Source organism: Anoplophora glabripennis, unplaced genomic scaffold (assembly GCF_000390285.2).
Source record: "Anoplophora glabripennis isolate ALB-LARVAE unplaced genomic scaffold, Agla_2.0 scaffold257, whole genome shotgun sequence".
NCBI lineage: Eukaryota > Metazoa > Arthropoda > Insecta > Coleoptera > Cerambycidae > Anoplophora > Anoplophora glabripennis.
The window spans coordinates 212,976-234,783 of record NW_019416380.1 but is presented as its reverse complement, the minus strand read 5'-3'; the positions used below and the strand labels follow the sequence as shown (position 1 = coordinate 234,783).

The 21,808-nt window shown below is 32.9% G+C and overlaps 1 protein-coding gene across 2 annotated transcripts in view; it reads right to left on the bottom strand.

The window, feature by feature from the left end:
- LOC108905300 (protein tincar) overlaps positions 1–21,808 on the bottom strand; it is a 224,274-nt gene that overhangs the window by 11,060 nt on the left and 191,406 nt on the right. For both annotated transcript variants that reach the window (XM_018708107.1, XM_018708108.1), the window contains exons 9-10: positions 19,696–20,069; positions 3,440–3,584 (exon numbers count right to left, since the gene is read on the bottom strand). In XM_018708107.1, coding sequence (XP_018563623.1) covers positions 3,440–3,584; positions 19,696–20,069 — 519 coding nt within the window. The remainder of the gene's footprint in view (positions 1–3,439; positions 3,585–19,695; positions 20,070–21,808) is intronic.

The following is a 21,808-nucleotide window of genomic DNA, read 5'->3' as shown; positions in this document are numbered from 1 at the left end:
TAAAGTTTATCAACAGAATCCAGAAGCACCCTTCCGAAAAATCAATTTTGCCATGAAACTATAAGAGTTAGGAAAAAAGTGAATGTACACTTTTTGTCAATAACAAACTGTTCTTTCTAAAAACAGCATCATTTTCTATTTTCAGTAGGGCCGTATTAATCCTTTTTATAATTTAATGAGTCTGAGTCTCCATAACTCCGCCACTGGTTGCTTGCGGGACTTCTACTTCTATGGAAAAATGGTATCTTATAAGAAGATGTGTCATGACAAATTTGGCTTAAATAGCCTTCTTCATTTAGAAGTTATTTGAAAAATTCGAATTTTAAAAAAAATCTTTAACGCCCTATACAATTTATTATAATACAAAATTTATACTAGATTTCTTTCTTATTTTTTTATGAAGAATATCTCCTTAAAGTTTGTCGACTTAATCCTGAAACACCCTGTATATCTGCCGATTCCCAAATTTTACAAAACTAAATTTTAATTTTGAGACTAAAATGCTGGTATTACCAGCTATTATGTGATTTTTTGAAATTCTGTTTCTAATTCAACTTCTCGTACCGTTTTTCGGCAAATTCATTCAGAAGATGAAAGGAAAACAACTCCTGTTTTATTTATACGCAACGTAAATGGGTACATCCTACAAAATACTGTTAACGAGCTGTTGGGCGTGAAGTGAGTTATAACACTTTAAAAACATCTTCAAAATAACACGTCGAGTTATTGCGATCTATTTTGTTAAACGGGTTTGGTGTAGAAACTTGTTAAAGGAACTTGTAAAGGTGTGAAAGTTAAATAATGAAATTATTTGGGCTTTGAGTCGAAGTTCCGAGGGAGCAAAGGACCAAGTTGGTCCTTTATCCAATAAAAACTTTCCGTCGGGCCAGAGGGATTGGGATGTTCAAAAAAGTTTCCTAACTATGTGCGGCTTGGATGGGGCAGGAATTCAATGCGAATTTTATGCTCTCTATTGTTCTACCACACAGGGTGTACCACAGTTTATCCGTATTTTCGTATATAATCCATATGCGCCATTAAATAATATCATCTAGTGTGTTTATTAATGACAAATTTAACAAATGCCTATTTATTGAGTATTACTGTGGTTCTTATAGTGCCCTTATTAATGTGATTTATTGTTCACTTGAGTCTTACAACCGTTAAAACTTAAAACTGGCCTATATATAGTAATGCAAAAAAGTGTTCTGTGTCCTTTTTTGTTTCTTTGTTTATTATTTTTTTTTGGCAAATTGTGAATCACCCTGTACATCTTTCAAGCCTGACATAAGTTTATTAGTTTTATTCATGTACCTGTATAAAAAAGCAAAAATTATAACATTTTTAGCTTAAACAGAATAATTAACGTTTGGACAATCTTGTGAAGGTTAATCTAAAAAATCATGTATAAGGTTTTGGGTCTTTTAGATCAAAATTATAACTGCATTTAATTTCATGGTAAACAATCAACCATATCACACATTTTTACAAGTCAGTGCAAACCATATTCAGATCTGTTGCGATTTAGATTAAGTGACTTACTGGAAATAGAGGATTGTTAAATAAAAAACATTTTTTTTCTATCATTTTCATGATGCAGTGGCTATTTTTTAAAGTATATATAAATTTTTAAACGAGAAGTAGGTGTTCATTTTCTATTCAAAAATGCTATTGTTTTAATATTTATTGCAAAAATTAAATTAATTAAAAATAAATTAATCTGATGAGAAGTCAATATTTTCCAGTTTCCTTTTTAATATTGATTCTTTTTCGATATAGAAATGCCTGTTTTTTGAAAATCTATCTGAATAATATTAAATTCTTGCAATTTACGACTATACTTATAAATTGAGTTTAAACTAATTTAATGACAGTCAATTAACAAACATATTAAACATATTATATGTAAACGGTATATAATGTAAAATTGTGGGAAAAGCCGAGAAATATTCTTCTTTTTCATTTTCATAATGATTACGTATTGTTTAGAAGCAACAAACGTGTTTCTTTAATTTTTTCCAAAACTTTGATCATTTGGAACAGAAAAACTATGAGTTATGTGGGTACATTAAGCTGTAAAATTCTTTTTCAACGTTAGTTTTTTCATCAATATTTACAAATTAAATTAAAAAATGATTTGTTGCATATTTTTTGGCAAGGATGAAACATTTTTCTTCGAAACCCATAATAGGTCCTTGTAGAGAAGTTTTCGGACAGTCCGAAAAAAAAAATTGGAAATTTTTTTTCACATGATAATTCTTTTAATGACCGAAGCTCAAAAAAATTTGTATCTAACAATCTTGAAATTAGGGACTAAAGCTAAAATATTCAAAATTTTATATCGACACCACCATTTTTCACTGAGGAATTTATGAAATTTTTTTATTTCCCTAATTTTTTCCAGTTTATACAGGGTGTCAGAGAATATGTGGGCAATCTCTCGGGAACGTTAAAATAACATGACAAGTTCCTATAAAAATTCTCTTTAAAAGGTCTCCTTACGGAGATACAGGCCCCTATAGGACGCCCCTGTTTTTTTTTAATAACTTAAAACATTTTGTGTAATTTAATTATTTTTTTAGATAATACCTTAAAAATTGACCCATGAAAACAATTTGGCTTATTTGGTTTGCCAGGGACGGACTTTACACCCTTTACGATAAAGGCACAAAAATAATATTTTTAGATAGCTTGAACCTTAAACTAAAAAAAGGTACTCTTGGTTGATATCGATAAAATGAACTATTTTCGGGAAAAAACTATTTTTGTTTAATATGATTTTATTACAACCGTAAAGAGAAATAAACCGATGAAATTTGCATTCTTTCTGTGCTTATCTAAAAGTTTTATCTTTTCATCATCGTATTAAAAAGTATTACAGTTATTAAAAAAAATCGACTTTCAGGGGCGCCCTTTGGAGACAGTAGGGAGGCCCTCTAGGGAACATTTTTTATAGGAACTTGTCATGTTATTTTAATCCGAAAGATTGCCCACATATTCTGGGACACCTTGTACAATAAAAAATGTTTTTATTTATTCGATTTTCCATTTTTCTAATTTTATCCGGGTTTACTCCTAATTGTTAAATCTCCCTGCATAAAATTATGGAAATAATTTATTTATAGACGAATTTATGGACGTTTAAAATTTGGCCAGTACTACACAAACCTTCCCAGGTCTAAACTCAATAATAAATATTTCATATTTCACCAATTTCACGCAACATAGCAACGCTTTTAGAAACACTTGCGATCTAGTTCCACCCTTCCTCTCTTTCCAGTAAAGCACGGGCCCAACGACAACAAAACAGTTAATGACCACATTATCCTACGCGAGTTCTTCGTCATTAGTAATATCGAAAGCGGCACAGATCCAGGCTGAAGCTCGAGCTGAATACGGCAAGCGGAAAATAATTGGAAATGGGGAAGATGCACGTTACCTTTCCTTCCTCGCTGGCGGTGTCGTCCCCGTTGCTCAGCCGCTGAGATGATGGGGGAGGCAGCGGTAATTCCCTCAGGGTGGCGTAATCGCCATCATCCTCGTCCATTCCTGGGATCGTGCTCCTCCTAACGCTGCTCTTGGTGCTGAAAGTAACGATGTATAATGCCTTTCTGAGTGGGATTAATAGCAGGCAGATTTTCAGACACGTGGTGGTTATCAACCCAAGGAATTTCGGTATAATTAGTAAATAATTAGAAAAATACTGATGCTGGCAAAAAAATTGTAAACGCAAACAGTCGGGTTTTCACAAAAATGCTGTAAAATACTCAGTTTAACCTTTAATTTGCCATTACATGTCATTAATATGAGTGTGTGGGTAAAATAACATTTTTAACTGCGTTTCGAAAATTTTTTGACGAAGCTCCCACCTGCCATCAAACACCAGAACCGCAGCACACGACACCACCGGGAGCCGATGCTGTCGGCAGAGCAGCGGCTGCCGATACGCTGCATTAATAAAAAATTCACCTCAGTTTCGAGTTTCGGAAAATGAAAAATTGCTATTACATCTAGGGCGTAATAAAAAAATGTCAAAGCTAATACATTGAAAATTCCGTCAGTGCTTCTATTTCCCGTTTCTAAACAAAAAAATCTCTACGTCAAAATGACACAAACGAAGCAAAGAAATCAAAAGTTTTTACTATGGAAAACATTACTATATTTTTAAAATAGGCTCCAGACGATAAGTTTTTATTAATGAAAGAGGTTCTAATATATAGTTTAAATGGGATATGTCGGTGTGCAGAATTGTGCAGTTTAACTGTTAATGATATAGAAGACACGGGGAGACTTTGGTTATAACTTTACATGATACCAAAACCACAAGGAAACGTGTATTTACCGTAGGATCAGACTGCAACGGATATGAAATTTGTCATAAGTATTTACAGTCGAGTCCCAAACAAGTGATAAAATAGATTTTTTTTTACTATAATCACGGTAAGTGCACAATACAACCAGTTGGCATCAACAGTTTTGCAAAAATTCCCCAAAGAGTTGCTGAATATTTAAAATTTCCAGATGCATCCAGNTTGGTTATAACTTTACATGATACCAAAACCACAAGGAAACGTGTATTTACCGTAGGATCAGACTGCAACGGATATGAAATTTGTCATAAGTATTTACAGTCGAGACCCAAACAAGTGATAAAATAGATTTTTTTTTACTATAATCACGGTAAGTGCACAATACAACCAGTTGGCATCAACAGTTTTGCAAAAATTCCCCAAAGAGTTGCTGAATATTTAAAATTTCCAGATGCATCCAGTTACACTGGCCATTGCTTGAGGAGGACGTCTGCCACCTTCCTTTCTGACAGTGGAGCTGATATTCAAACACTTAATAAGTTGCAAATTTCAAAAAGTATACTTCACCAGCAAGATCTAGGGGCACCTCGAGATAATCAGGAATGCAACTAGAGAATCATAATAGTTTTCAGTAAGAACAAGTCGAATTGAATAAATTTCGTGTTGTTAACTTTTCAAATCTGAATAATAATTTTAATTTTAATATACAATGTTTCCAATATTTAAATAAACAGTATTATTTCCTCCCACTGTAGTAAATAGCCTCTTATCACATTATTTTTAAAGAGGTAAGTGGATTTTACCGTAGAAGTGGAAGTTGCTATGGACAACGGGAAATAAGTGAGGTAACTTACCTCCCTAGGGAAAAAAGCGATTTCGAGTTATAAATGCATATTTTAAGAATAAATAAACAGAAATATTTGATGAACTTTACATTTTGTTAATCATTATTAATGATTATTATTTATGGTAATTGTACAGTTATTACATTTAGTAACATTTATAAAATCTGCATAATTATTCCCCTCGCGTTTACTAATTGTCACATTTTTCTCAAAATGATTTGACCGCTCCATTTCAGTCACCGGCTCAATATTATCTGACTGATCCATTAAAACAGCCTACAGCGACGTACTACTATAACCTGGAGTTGAAGTGTCATTGTAAAGAATCCTGTGGGCTATTTCATTTTTGTTACTTAAACTGTCAGCAAAATAACTTTCTGCAATTGTGATTTTCACCCATCATGTCTTTTATTATTAATACATCAACTCCTGTATTAGCCAGTAACGTTGCCGATGTTCTTCGGAATGAATGGCCTGTATATGTTTCAGGATGTTCTAGTTTCAAAAACTGCTAGTAACTTTGTTTAATTATAAACACCTTAGAAACGACAAAATCCAAACAACCAAGGCGACTTGGCAAGATTTCGAATAATGTTAAAATGAATTGATTAAGAAATGTCAAAAAAACCTTATTTCATGAACCGTAAAGAACTGTGGGTGCAGATAAAATATTATACACCACGCAATAGTTAAGTATAATTTACCAGTCTCGGACTCTATTGCCAGCCCTCGCTCCGCTCGGGCGCAAAATCATCCTCGACTAGAAAATAATACTTACCTGCTTTATGGTGTAAATAACTATTTTTATTAACAGTGACATTACTATACATATAGCAAAGTGACATTTTATGTGGTAAAATGTCACTTTAGTAAGCGATTTTGAATTAAGTAAAATAGCATATTATCAGTCAAATCCGAAAAACTAATTTTAAACTTGCATCTTCAATATTAAAACGTACATTTTGCTATATATTTAGTTACGTTTTTATTCAGTTAAGTTAATATACGTATTTCAAATTTCAAAGTAAAGAGAATTAGATAACCATATTAGCATCAGCAAACCTTGTCCACAGATGTCGCCTCGGGAAGTTAAGCACCAGTAAAGTTAATTTCATCTTTTTGAGCGAGACCGAAGTAACGCTGGCAAAAAGATGTCTGCTCATAAATAGATTAATTTAAAGGTGGTTGAATTTATAGTCAAATCACGGCACCCCTTTGCCGTTATTTATTCACAACGAAATGCTTTTAGAGCAATCATTCCTTACGCTTGACAAAAATAATATACAAAGTCCATGGACAGCTATTCATAAGGGCATAATTTCATATATCAGCAGGCCATGACATTTAAATTCTTATAAAGTATACATCGTATAAAGTCCCAAATTCTTTGTGAAGATAAAATCGATGTCTCTAGAAACGTTAAAAAGCCAAAACCAACCAAGTGATGTACTTTACATACAATTTACTCTGATTAAAAATCAAAAATAAATAAAATTTTATCTTTTGTTCGTGCAGGAGTTCTCTCATCCGACACTCGAAGCTTCCGCGACATTTTGCTTCTATTAAGCACAAATTTTTTCCACGTAAATCATATTTAAACTCCGGCAGGAAGATATGTCAAAAATTCAATTTCCCAATATATTCCAGGTGCTTAATATTCTGTAAAGAACGCTCCTTCTTATCTTTTCCATTCGTATATGAAATAAGCGAGACAATATAATTTAATATTTTCGATTTTTTGCCCCCGGGTTTTTATTTGCAATTTTGAATAAATTGGAAAGCTAAATAACATGAAAGAGGAATCTTGGAAGTTAAATTAGAAATATAGGACAATTTCGTCGGAGTTTTATTGTCGCTGACAGTATAAAATATTAGAATGTTCTGTAATTTCCATTATATTTAAAAATATCAGGAACTGAAACTTCAATTTATAATAATGAAAATTGTGTAGTCGTTCCTGATTTATTAAAGCGATTGGAATATTCCTCTATAGATTTATTCTTCTTGGTATTAATCAACGTTAATAGCGTTGATAAGAGTTACAGCGCTTGCAGTCGTTTCAGTGGACACTGTTTATAACAATAGGCTCATTTAAAATATTTTTTATATTCATATTCGCGTCTATCACGAAACAATTAACCAATTCCATAACATCAATCATCCAGAAACTGGTCAGTATGAAATTAACGGAGGTAATGACGAATGTCCTTCGGCAAGCTCGAATACCTATTGTGGAAGAAGAAATTCTATAAATGTTGGAAGAGGCAACTGGCAATAGATGTCACATTAAAACAGAATCAGACTATAGTTTCCAGAAGACAATGAATTGAAGCAGGCTACAAATAGTGAAATTGTAACTCTAGATCCATTGACACATGGATGGAAAATCGAAAATGGTTGTTTGGATTTTAATTATTTCGAAGGAGAAAGTGCGTTAGATATGCTTTAAAATATTTTTGTTCGTGTAGTGGAGAATGTTCTACGAAAAATTGTAACTGTTTGTCATCGAACCTGGAATGCTGTGCAGTCTGTGCGTGCTCAAATGAATGTCAGAATGTTCCTCCCGAAATTGATGATGAAACGCTTATTTCAGCTCAAGAACTTGTCGAAAGTAACGAAAAACTTACTATTTAAAAATTAAATAAAAAAGAAATTAATATACTTTTATTGCTCTTAATATTTTTGTAAAATAAAAATAAAATAATTATCCTATACAATAAATTATCCATTAACTTTTTTATTTTTCGAGATCGCTAGGTCAATTATTATATTATTTGGTTAATTTTACGATTTAAAAAGCTTATTTAGTTTAGTTTTGGTATAACTTTCAAGTCAATTTTAGCCATTTATAAAACCAAAAATCGAATATTTAAATTTTACTAATTACTTGCAAAAATCTTACTCCGGCTATAAAACCAAACAAAATGATCTTTTGAACATTTGTACTGTTAACAATTATTTAAAAAAAAATCATAATAATGTTTATTGTAAATAGAATGGAATCGAAGATATTGTAAAAAGAAAATTTAAATTTGAAGTGTTATCATAATTTTCGTTAAAAGAATTTTTTTACTCGGTTTAGACCTTCAATAAAATGATTGACCCATACCAAAAAAATATATCTTAAAGTAGAAAACTTGCCGATTATTATGCTTTTTTTAGAATTAAAATCTGTTCAGTAGTTTTTGAAAAAAAAATTCCGAAAATTTGTCGATTTCGTCAATTTTTTCATATTAAATTGTAAATATCTCGGAAACGAAGCATTTTTCGAATTTTTGTCAAAGAACAAAAAGTGTTTAATTTGGTTCATTTTAAAATAAAAGCCATTCAGCGAGTAATTTTTTTTACAACTTTTTTGTTTATAACAATTTACTGACCACGCCGAAAAATATGAAAAAAATATGTAAATGATCAGAAAAATACACTTTATAAAATAAAAAAGTTTCATGCTGTAGGTTTTTGTTTTAAAAATTATAGTCGGTTCATGCCTTTTTTTAGGGGTGAACCGCTCGCCTATAACTAGCATGTTTACGGATACAAAAATCCCCATGGCAAAACATTTTCAATGTGAATTTTGTATAAACTTGTGATTGATTTTATCGGTAACTTTATCTTAGTCTTGGATTACCAAATCGTCTCGATGGCAACAGTTTTTCAGAATTTCTGCAAAATACTCTTCTGGCATTATTGTTTAGAAGTATACCAGTTAATCTACAAACTACAGCAAACCGCCATGATTGGTTGAAACCAATCAGAGCGAATTACGTCATATCCATGGAAATGTCATTTTGTGTCATTTGTACTTCGACAATATCCGCAGTATTTATCCTCGTTTAAATATTTTGTGTTTCCCAACTGACAGTTGCTTAGTTTTGTGTTACCAAAACCATAATCAGGAAACGTTAGGTACTTGAAAAGTTTCTAAAAGAAGGAAAGAAAATAAAGGTCAACAACTGCGCGCGAGTTATTAAAATATCAAAAAGACTATGTTTGTGATCTAAAGTTTATCCATGCATAAATTGGTGCTGAAATACAAAGAACAGTCCTGCGACACATTTTTGAAAAAACTCGTATTGACTGATGAAGATGACATGAAAATTGAATAGAGACGAGACCAACATCAAAGCTGTTTTTGGCGTGAGTTGAGATATGGCAGAGTGATGGCCTCGCGAGCGTTTGAATTTAGTTGGTGCAAAACCAACGATGCAACTCTGATCACATTAATAATGGGAGGAAAAATCTCAGATGCATCGGCCATGAAACGCCATAGAATGTTGGAGGATGAAGTGAGGAAAACTGTAAGTACCAGTTTGGCGAAAAAATTTAAAAAATGTGGTATAATGCTTTGTAAAATCTATCCCACGATAGCAGGATCGCCTGATGGAATCTGTGAAAACAGTATTATTAAAATTAAATGTACCATGAATTAATATGAAGACTTTTAAAAATTATGTGGAAAAAGGAAAACCGACCCAGAAGTTTTATGTGCAGATGGCAGCTACAAATGTATTTAACAGGGCTTCAAAAGGGCTATTTCGGTGTAGCTGATTGCATCTACAGTACAAATAAAAAGTAGAAATAATTAATGTTACTTTTGATGACAACTATGTATCAGATTTTCTTAATGTTTTAGTCTCTTCATGGAAAGATAATGTGTATCCATTATTATACCAAAGTACAATTAGAGGGTAAATAAAATGCATATACTATTATGGTAACTTTGTGTTTTTATTTAACTAGGGGGGAGCAAACACACAGCTACTCCGATCTGAATTTTCGAATTCAAAACTGAGACGCTCGGAAAAATTTCAATTATTTCAGCTTCTAATGGACCAATTTCGATGATTCTTTTTTTAAATCGCTGTTTCGCAACTTAAAAAATTCAATTATATATGTTCAACTACCTTTTATTGTTAATTATTACTTGCAATTGCGAAAATGTTTAAACAATCACCACGGCTCACCTAAGCGTCCGATTTGAATTTTTCAAAAACCATTTTAAAGCTTGAGAGCTCTTCTTTTTGTGGTGAAATTTTCAAGTATTCAAAGGCTTTAGATTTTTAGAAATTTGATTTTGAAAATGTTTTCATTTAAAAAAAATAANAAGCGGCTGCCCAATTTATTTTGCACCCGGCCCTGTTATTGCTATACTGAAATTAATGAATTTAAAATAAATATCTTGCTTAAATTACACACATATTGATGTAACTAATATTATCTTATTTAAATAATTTCCCAAACCCTAGATAAAAACTCAAACCGCATTAACTGAAGCTTTTTTGTCGTATCTGCCAGTAGCTGGTATTTTACTAATATCCATGTCATGTGATATGAATTTATTCCGTTATCCCGTCATTTCATCTCAAGAAAACTGTATTTTCAAATGGATCATTTAACTATTGAACATAAGATGGCGCAGTATCGAAAGTGTAAAATTGAACGTGAACGATTAAATATCAAGTTTACATACATATGGCTCCTCCTTGTAACGAATTCGAGAACTAAAATTTGATCAACTATTCGGCCATAAGGAATATAATACTATATTTACTTATACAATGGTTTTACCCAACCCGAAACAGATACCGCCTGGACCAATATTTCTACTAAACCTTTTGTTTTCTACAGAAATAAGATATTTTATGGAAATGGTAAATGCTTCCGAACATCATAGAACAGTTTTTCAAAATTTGTCGTCATGCCTATTGCAAACGTACTTACAATAAATAACTCGATAAACATAATATAACATTTTATAGAAAATGTTGAAAGTGTCTCAAAGTATTAATTTCCGAGCACATTTAAATTATAAATCTCAACGTAGAACTAATTTTTTCTTTGATTAAATCCAAGGGCTTGCTTCCAACGAAGCGAAATCGAACCCATGTTGATTTGAAAAAATAATCGTGTTTTTAGGTTAGGAACCTGCCCCCGAGCGTTGCCCCATGTTTCCTGAAACACCCTGTACATACTTTACAGGGTGTCCCTTATAATCAAATGGACTGTATGTATTGCAGAAATATTGGGACGCCCTGTACATTGATTAATTTGATAGCATTTACGATTGTCTTTTGTAAGTTGAAATAAACTGCGCATTTGCTGTAATTTTTAACACCCTGTATATGGAAAACGAAGTATTTTGGACATAGTTTATATATATTTTTTTATTTATGATGTGCTACATAGGCGATTATTTTAATCACTGAAATGATACAGGTACTAGCACTTTCAACTAAAATCATTGTTTCCCTCTACAGATGCATACAAATTTCTACCATGGCATACGAACAAACCCTCACCTTTCCGACAACACCGCACGTTATCACGTTCATATTGAACATGACGTTAAAAATACTGCACAGCTAATGCCGTCACATCAGCATTCCTTGTTGTGAGTGTGATATATGAATATACACTGGCTTTATCGTTCCTTTCACGGAGGCATTGTAAAAATTCACGTCCTTTATATTATATTCCGCATTTTTAGCAGCCAGCTTGGAATATATTGGTACAGGCGTCGCTTACAGAATGCGTGGATATTCGACGGTCTGTTGAAGCCCCCTGACATATACATTTTTCGACGCTGGCTGTCCTTAAGGGTTATATCGATGATGGCGAGGGTTAAATATCTGTGACAAAAAAGTAAATGGGTGTAAGTCTACTTATACTGAAATAGATATTTTGTATTGCCACATGTTTACAGACAGGTTAGTCGTGATGTTACGAAAATACAACGAATTTGTACTTATTTAATGACTTAATAGTTATTATTTACACCATAGAGTATTATTTACCAGTTGAGGACGAAGCGAAGGTTGGCAATAGAGTCCGAGACTGGAAAATTATACTTAACCGCTGCGTGGTGTATAACATTGTATCTGTTCCCACAGTTCTCTATAGTTCATGAAATAAAGATTAGGTTTTATTTTTTGACATTTCTTGTAAAGTCGCCTTGATTGTTTGGATTTTGTGGTTTCAAAGGTGTTTATAAACAAACCTACATAAAAGTTGCAATTTTGCTGGTTTTGAATTATTATTTCTAAATGAGTGATTTTCAAATAGAAAGTGCAGTAAATGCTGCCAGCGAATTTTTATTGCTCGAGAAGTCGAAAGTGCACTACGGGCGAGCATATAGAAATTTTAAAGAATGGTGCCACAACAAAAATACTGGTATTTCTGAAATGTCACTGCTAGCATATTTCATGGAGAAGTCAAGAACTTTAAGTCACCGGCGAGTTTGTGGAGTGAATTAATTGATTAAGTGCTATCAAGCAAGTAGATGTTACAACCAACCAGTCGGCAAGAATACCCTTTCTATGATTCCTAATAAACTTGCACAGTTTTTGAAACTAGAACATCCTGAAACATATACAGGTCATTCATTCCGAAGAACATCAGCAACGTTACTGGCTAATACAGGAGTTGATGTATTAGCAAACAAGAGACATGGTGGGTGGAAATCAGTCACAATTGCAGAAAGTTATGTTGCTGACAGTTTAAGTAACAAAATTGAAATATCCAACATCATTCTTTACAATGACACTTCAACTCCAGGTTGTAGTAGTACCTCGCATCAAGCTGTTTTAAAGGATCAGTCAGATAATATTGAGCTTCCGGTGACTGAAATGGAGTTAACACGAAATCGCTTTTTTCCTTAGAGAGGTAAGTTACCTCAGTTACCTCCCGTTGTCCATAGCAACGTCCACTTCAACGGTAAAATCCACTTACCTCCTTAATAACAATGTAACAGTAGTCTATTTACTATATTGGGAGCAGATAAACATGATTTATATACATTAGTAATTAAACTTGGGTAAAAAAGTAAAAAAAATACTGATCTTACTTAACAAAAATATGTAAATATATCGGGATCGGTTGAAGATGAGAGAAAGTAACACTTCGTATTGTTACTCGACATGTCACTGTAAGATTATTGTGAAACTGGATCAATACTTAAGAAAACACACATTTTTAGTTTATTATAATACACTAGCAAAAAATTAAGGGAGCAGAATGATGACGATGAGAAATATTTGTTGCGCAAAGCTTGAAAGACGGAAAATGAAGTGCAAAGAAACTTGAAAGTTTTCTTGGCATATTTTTTATAAAGGGTTGGTCATCATAATATTGTTAATATGGAAATTGTAATCTGTGGAATGTGTTTAGCCACAAAAATGCTAATTTTCGACAATGTGGACTGTATTCAATGCTCAAATTAACGTTGAACGTATACAAAAATGAAGATATTAGAAATATCACAAGTTGACTGCTATTATAAAAAAGAAGTACCTACTTTGAATACACAGCCAAACAATCGTTGTCTTTTTCTTCAAGAGACAGAATTCAATAAATTTGTTGTAGATGCTTTTTGTTGGTGAAGGTACTTTTTTACTTATTCCAAGTTGTTTTACTTTTGCTGTTTTATGTTTAGGTGTTGTCCTTTTTGGCTACAGCTGATGGATGGTGGAAAACAAAAAAGAGATATTCCACTGGTTCATCTCCCATTCACAAAAGCTTACAAGGAGCGGTCTTTCACTGTTTTGGGTGATGGTTTTGGCATTAGTGCAATAGAGCTGTGTCGGAAACACCTAAATTTGCATCAACAACCTGTTTTTCACCTACCAAATGGAGAAGGCATATAGGGGGATGGAAGTCATCTTCATTGGCGTAAGCTTATATAATAATAGACTCAACAGCGAGAAAGGTTGAAGTATAGAAGAAAATATTCAGTGATGGAATAGAAAATTCTTGCAGTTCTAAGACTATACGTTTGTTACATGACATAATATGAAAAAAATAATAGACATTTCTGAATATCGTACTTATACGATTAAATTTCATGTTAATTCAAGCCAAAATAAAAACTAAATATAAGCTGTATATGGATAAATAACTATTAAAAAATCAAACTGGTAGATTTACCCCTGCTTTTATTTGAGGTTAAAATGCCATTTGATTTGTTGAGTTGTTTACAGCCCATTTTCTATAGCATTTGCCCTATTATGATGTATTGCATTTATCTTTATTTATACAGTGCTTTCGAAAAGTAACGAATAAATTCATTATTTTTTAAATTTTTTAAAAAAGGCACTTTTTGACATACGACCCATATTTGTGACGTCATCGTTCGAGATATGACGTCATCGACAATTTTTTTAAATGGCAACCCCCAATTTTGACCATGCCATTTGAAAGAGCGTGTCATTCTACATACACATCGTCAAAAATCATGGTTGCCTGACAGTAGCCTTAGCGACCGAGAATGTTTTTTATTGCTGTCAGATAAAAACTTGAAATCGTACTTTATTAAATAGTTTTTTTCGTTTTTTGAGTTATTTCTTTAGTTCTTATCTTTTGTTTGGTAAAAGCAGTGCGTTTGAAGTGTTTATTGAGTAGTAACTTTGTCATGTTATAAAAAAAATGGTTAAATTAACTGAACGAGAACGAATTGAAATTTTTTGCATGATCGGATTTGGAGACAGGATGCGCACCCAAAAAGAAGTAGTTGAATTGTTCAATGAAACTCATCCTGATCGACATCCCATTAGCCAAAGCATGGTAAGCAAATATTGAGTCTAAATACCGTAACTTTGGACATGTTCGTGATCTTCCTAAATCTGGTCGACCGTCAAAATCAGTAGATGATGAGCTTAATGTTATACAAAAAAATCATCACTCAACACTTAACCAGTTGGCTTCTGATTTCAATATGGCAGCGTCCACAGTTCACAAAATTATGAAAAAAGCAAAGTATCATCGTTATAAGGTATGCCCTGTTCATGAGCTATCTGAAGACGACTTTGATCGGCGAAATCAATTCTGCGAGCAAATGCAAGAGCTATGCAATAATGATAATAATTTCGTAAAAACGTAATTTTTTCTGACGAGGCTACGTTTGTTTTGAACGGCCATGTCAATATACAAAACTGCCGTTATTGGGCTACCGAGAATCCCCGATGGATGATGGAGTATCACACTCAAAGTCCCCAAAAAATAAATGTGTGGTGTGGCGTAGTCGACGGAAGAATTCTGGATCCCTATTTCTTTGACGTCAACCTAACTGGTGCAAGATATTTGGATTTTCTTCGAAACGACACCTGTCCGTGCTTATTTAGATGAGCTGTTCCCGAATCGTTGGATAGGGAGAAGGAGCCCGATTGAGTGGCCAGCCAGATCGCCTGATTTGACACCCCTAGATTATTTCTTGTGGGGATACTTAAAAAGCAAAGGTAAAGGTAAATTAACCGGTTACTAGACCGGTTAATTTAGAAGATTTAAAAGCAAGAATTCGTCACGAGATACATCGTATACCTCCTGAAGTTATTGATAATGTCCAAAAAAAATTATTAATCGTCTTGGCTACTGTCAGGCAGCCAACAGTGCACAATTTGAACATTTAATTTAGTCGATTTTTACATAATCATTATCATTTTCAGTATTGTGAAAATTAAATTTTAAAATCTTCAAACATTTTCTTGAAATTTTTGTTATGTAACACCATAATTCATTATCTGTGTAAGTAGAATGACACGCTCTTTCAAATGGCATGGTCAAAATTGGGGGTTGCCATTTAAAAAAATTGTCGATGACGTCATATCTCGAACAACTATGACGTCACAAATATGGGTCGTATGTCAAAGTGCCTTTTTTAAAAACAAAATCGATTTTTTCGAAAACTTCTCAATTTAAAAAATTATGAATTTATTCGTTACTTTTCGAAAGCACTGTAGATACATTTTCTATAACTTATGTTTTTATAACACTTTGTTTTATGAAGAATGTTTGCAAATTCCATTCCAAATATTAAATCCCGGGCGTGAAAAAATACTGTATTTTTATTTCTTTATTTAGGTATTTATTCTTCCTAAAAAAACACAACGAAAAATTCATTGTAAAAAGAAAAACTGACACTGACTACATCTGCTTTGACTATAATATTTTTTCATGCCGCTTTCATAAAGCGAGGCCGAAACTGAATTAATTTTTATCCAATTCGGCCCAAACTGGGTGCAGCGTCATGCAAGTGCGTGAAATCCAATCTAAGTGCAACGTCACCTCTCCCAAATCATTTCACACCTGTTAAATCACTCCACTCTCTGAAATAGATGTGTATTGATTCGCATGGCAGTTAAGTTGAAACAAAAATAAAACCAGGACAAATTTGATAAAATTATATTAAATAATAATACAAAATGGCTTACACGTCAAAATAATATGGTAATTAAATAAAAAATAAATAAAACAGTAATGCACGGCATTTGCAGAGATATTCGATTACAAGCAGTTTGAAAAAAATGTGTTACAACGTTGACAGTTGATAGTATCGTAACATGTTACCAAAATTGTCCATTTTCGTTGAATAGATATCTGGATATTAGTCAGCATTCTTTTGAACAACCGTGCGAGAATACCTACTTTTGCATAATTGAGTAGAAAAATATATTCTTTTCTTTGCTCCAGCATTTAATAATAGCATTTTCAGCATACAAACTATCAATCGTCACTTTTGTAGCACGTTCCATACGCTTCGCACTGTAATTTCTGAAAGGGAATCGATTTTCCTTTGAAATTCTACAGCCTTGTAAAATAATGCACATTTAACAAGTTCCGATTGTACCCCGAAACGCAAGCCGAAAGAAAACACGTGGAAATTTCAGCGTTAATCTCGAATAAAATCTACTACATAGCGTTTCAATTTCGGTCGCAACGCAAACGCAACCACAAATACAGCATGCCAAGAAAAATCGATATTTGCTAAACAGGCACGCGGTTTGTCACAAAACTCTGCGGTCTGTTGGTGTTTGGGTAGTTTCTAGCTAACCGATGAGTAAAATTCAATCGCTTATTAGTGCTCAAGTTGATGGCGTTTCTCCTTGAATTTTGTCATAAAAATGTCAAACTTGAGGTGACAAAGTGGAAACAAAGGCGAATAACGAATAATTTTAATTAATTTTGCCAATACCTCCAAAAATAATCGACATACGGTGTTGAAATTTGATAGGCACGTATTTTGAGACATCCTGATCATACCGGTTTGGTTTGTTTTGAAGTAACTTTTACAGGGCGTTTGTTATATTGTAACTCAGAAATATTTTAAGTAATTTTTTTTCTTGAGGTTATCATTTTGAGTCTCTGAATACAGTTTTCTCACATACCTTTTAATTTATCACAAAAATGTATTCTTGTTAGAAATTGGAGAAGTTTTATTTTTTGTTCATTTAAACATGTCGATTTCTTTTGGAAATATCGGCGAAATTTCTTTAAAAAGAGCCATAGATTCATAGTTCTGGGAGAAGTTACCCATATAGAGTTCCAGTTCCATTGTAAAAATGGTATAGCAGTTTTAGGAAGCTTATGGATATAAATCTATTGTTTAACTCCGTGAATATTGTATAATATTCTACAGAGTTCTGTATATCCACAAAGTTTGGTATTTAGAAAAATAAGTCATGGGCTCTACGAAAATTATGAAAAATTTCAGTTCAGAATATTTTCTCAATAGCAGCCAATATGTTAATAAATAGTCACTGGTGTAGTCTTTCCGATATCAATTGAAGAACCAACAGATTGATAGTATGTACCAGGTTTGGTCGCTGACGCAGTAACTCGGCATTGAAATATTTGAAAAACTTGTTCTCATATTTATTTAGCCATACCCATGTACAGGTCTTGTCGAACTAAACGTGGATATGGTACAAATGTATACGCTCAGTTGAAGAATGCGAGCGCGGGCAAAGGAAAACGATTACAGTTGCATTGGGCTACTGGGCAATAAATCACAGCAGATGACAAGTGGTTGATAAATTGCCCAGCAGTGCAGTGCAGCAATGTGGAATTTGGTGTGATTCAGGTAATTTTAATTTATTATAGGCACCTTCTATCAATAATTCATATTATAATTGCGAAAGGGAGAAATAAGAGGGATATTTTGTTTACTAATATTATCACAACATGGCATTTTGGAGACCTTTTGAAGCGGAACAAAACGGAAGTTACCATCAATACAATAAAACTATTTGAAGACATAAATAATTAAAATTGGCCAAATGAACATATAATAGAAATTTTCTACACATTATGTACAAATTATTATAATTTTTTACCTTTAGCAAAAAATTTTTTTAGGGACGCCTATAAAACTCATTAAATTTTATTACCAGACGTTTTTTTGCATGTTCAACTGACTTCGGAAAGACTACAACAAAACAATGTGTGTTAAATTTAATTGATATAAAAAAGAATACGGTTTTATCAGCTGTATGTAACAACATTATTTCCTTTCATTAGATTAGACGCCTGATTTTAAAGAAATTTGTTTCCCGTGCACGTGCACAAGATGCACAGGGTCGGCTTACATCTATGGTTAATTCTCTTTAGTAATTTTCTCGAAAACAGAACTATTTAGATTAGACCATCTATTGCCTATAAAAAGTTGCTTAATTTCGTGCCATTTATTACCCTTTTCAAAAACGATGTTATTTTAGAACTGTATGTAAACAGGGTGATTCACAAATAGGGACCAAAAATGAAACCTCGTATTCTTTGGTGAATTATGAAGGGAGTCTTACCTCACCTAGTTTTTCTTCTAACTGCTCAGAATGTCAAAGTTGCTATTGCAGCTTACTATGTAATTTTAAAAAGCATTATATTCCAATATCGAAGTGTGTTGTCAGTTCGTTTTTTAAGTTTCACTCAAAATCAGGCTTTTTTCGAAAAACATAAGAGAGTAGTAATAAATAAATAAATATCTTTGTTGTTACCGTAAAACAGTGGCGTTCTATTTTATTTAGAAAAATATGACACCGAGACCCTGTATCTCCGCCACTGGAGCATGTAAATTTTAGGAAAAGCCCTCAGATTTTGGACAATGTTTACATAAATACATGTGCCGAATTTCAAATTATTTCACTTACTAGTTTTCAAATTATTTAAAAAAATTAAAAATAGTTTTTGAAGTTTAACACCCTGTATCTTTTTAACGAAGCGTCCTAGATAAAAACTTTATAGGAAAGACTCCCATTAAAATTCACCCAAGAATACGAGGTTTCATTTTTGGTCACCATTTGTGAATCACCCCGTATTTCCATAGAAGCATCAAGACTTGTTTCTTGCTACCAAGGATTTGTTTATTGCTACTAAGGATTTGTTCATTTTTAATTCAATTGATCTACTTTCTGTGGCACTATTGGTTTAATAAGATTCGCCGCCCTGTTCTTCTAATTTATTTCATGAAACAATACAGCTACTGCCATCTTTTAATACTTATTTAAACTAATTAGTGTCTCAACTAGTTGCCTATAAGAATTAGAACTCTATATGGGTAACTTATCCCCGCATAGGCTACGTAGACTGGATCATTCGATCATCGATTCCAAAATTTTGATGTTAGTGTTCAGAGCTGCTTCAGTTCAAATACCCACGAAAGAATAATTTCTCTACAAAAACTTTCTAGCACTATACAAGTTACAAGCAAATAAATATACATCCATTTACAAAATATACACAGACAGACACACCGAATAAATAGAAAACCATGTTACCGATTTGCAGACGTACTAGTGGTTTCATTGAACGTCACTTTGTGCTTGGGCTTCTTCTTGAACCAGCAGAAGTAGTTGGACCCGTCGGGGGAGTTCTGCGAGGGTACCAAAGCGGGACGGAGCCAGTAGATCTGCTCGTCGCCGTCGTCGTTGGTGGTTATAGAGCCGTTGCTTCTGGATTTCTTTATTAAGGCCGCCTTCTGGATCACGCCCATGATGGCTCGCTTGGGCGACGTCTCGTTGACGCTGTAGGTACGGCCGTTGCCCACCACCAGAAGGGGTTGTTGGGTTAGGTCCTCGGATCTGTGGTTGTTGAGGTGGACGTCGTGGACCAGCCTTAGGGACCGGGATTCTCGGACTGTGGCCATGCCAATCTGGAAAGAAGGAAAGTCAAATCAAACATATTCTCGTCAATAAAAAATGGGTTTCTCCTATAGTCCAGGGAATCAAGGGTTTGGACTGTAAGTAGAAAATAGGTCAAGAAACAAAAGTTATATAGCGCTGATGAGCGTCTTTGCCCAGGGGGTGGAAGCCAATAAACCAAATAATAAACCAATCAATTTTAAGCAAAAAGTACCTTATAAACATTTTTCGATAAGTCCATATTTTCTGAGTTATTGGTGATTGAAAATATACATTTTTTATTAAAGAAGACGTTTTCCACTAGTTTTACTCGAATAACTCGGAAAATAGACATTCTATGAGAAAAAAACATCACGAAGAAAATGACGCTTATAGAAAAAGAAAAAGATTGAGTTTTTCTTTCATTTATGCAAGTGCAATAGATGCTGAGATAGGACTGGTTGAAGATAATTTTATGTCTGCCAGAAACTAAATTGGAAACATTTAACTAAAAAAAAATATTTTTTTTCAAGAAAAATGTACAGAACATTTTGTTAAGTACTAAAAAATCTTTAAAATATACTGGACTTTGTCTTTAGCATAAAAATTAACAGAGTTATGATCAAAATAAAACTGTTAATTTGATTGAAGAAAAAAATTTTATACCAAAAAAAATTATTTTTCAAAATAACTTTAAAAATAAAAAAGATACGGAAAATATTCAAAAGTACAAAAATTTAGATTTTTTTTTTCACAGAATATTTTTGTGTTTTTTTTTTATTTGTGTAAGATAAAAATTCACAGAGATGTCGCTTCTAGAAGTTTGCAGTTTGCAAAATTAAAGGTAATCCTTCTACATTTTACATTTTTTTATGTGCTAAGAATATATTATACAAGTTTAAGCGGTTTAGAATGCATATTTTTGAGCTTACGTTTTGATTGAAAAAAAGAAAATGTTTTTCGCTGCTTGAAGTTTGCAGTTGAGGGCCTGTTTTTCAAACCCTTTAACCTCAAAAATCTCAAAAATAACGCGTTAAAAAATATTTAGTTTTACAGTACTTTTAGCTGTCCAAATTTTCCGTAAAATCGTTTTTGGATCGTCTTAATAGCTTTAAAATTAAGGAAGTTATCGTTTAAAAGAAACAACGGTATCTTACCGCTTCAATTTTCGGAGCATATCAATATTTTAATTATCCACAACTTTAGAGCATTCTATGTACATAGAGTACCTTCACTTTTTCCCTTTTTTAATCTTTTAAAAATTCGGCTTATCATATTTTTTTAAGAAACCCAGTGATCTGATAAACAATATAACGAGCGTTCAATTAAAAACGGGGTCAAGTTGGTTCTGAAAATTTGGACGTAGGGCGTAGCGTATAGCAAATGAACTTAAACGTCATCGGTCAAAGCGCTATATCGCCGCTATCAATTTGAATATTTTCGTTTTAAAAAGCGTTTAAAATGGTGTTTTCTCAAGAACAAAAAGTGTTTATCATAGAGTCCTACTTTAGAAATGGACGCAAGATTGATGGAATATGGAAGTATTCTATTGAGGAATGTTTCATAGAATTTCAAAATCAATTTCCCGGCGTTGTTGAGTACAAAATTTTTCAAAGTGCAGTTCAGCGTTGTGTTAATGTTTTTCGTGAAACGGGCAGTGTAACAAGAAAAGAAGGAAGCGGCCGACCTAAAAAGCGGACTGAAGAATTAAAAGAAAATGTCCAACAAATAATGGAAAATGCGCCAAGAACTTCTGTACGTGTTTTATCAC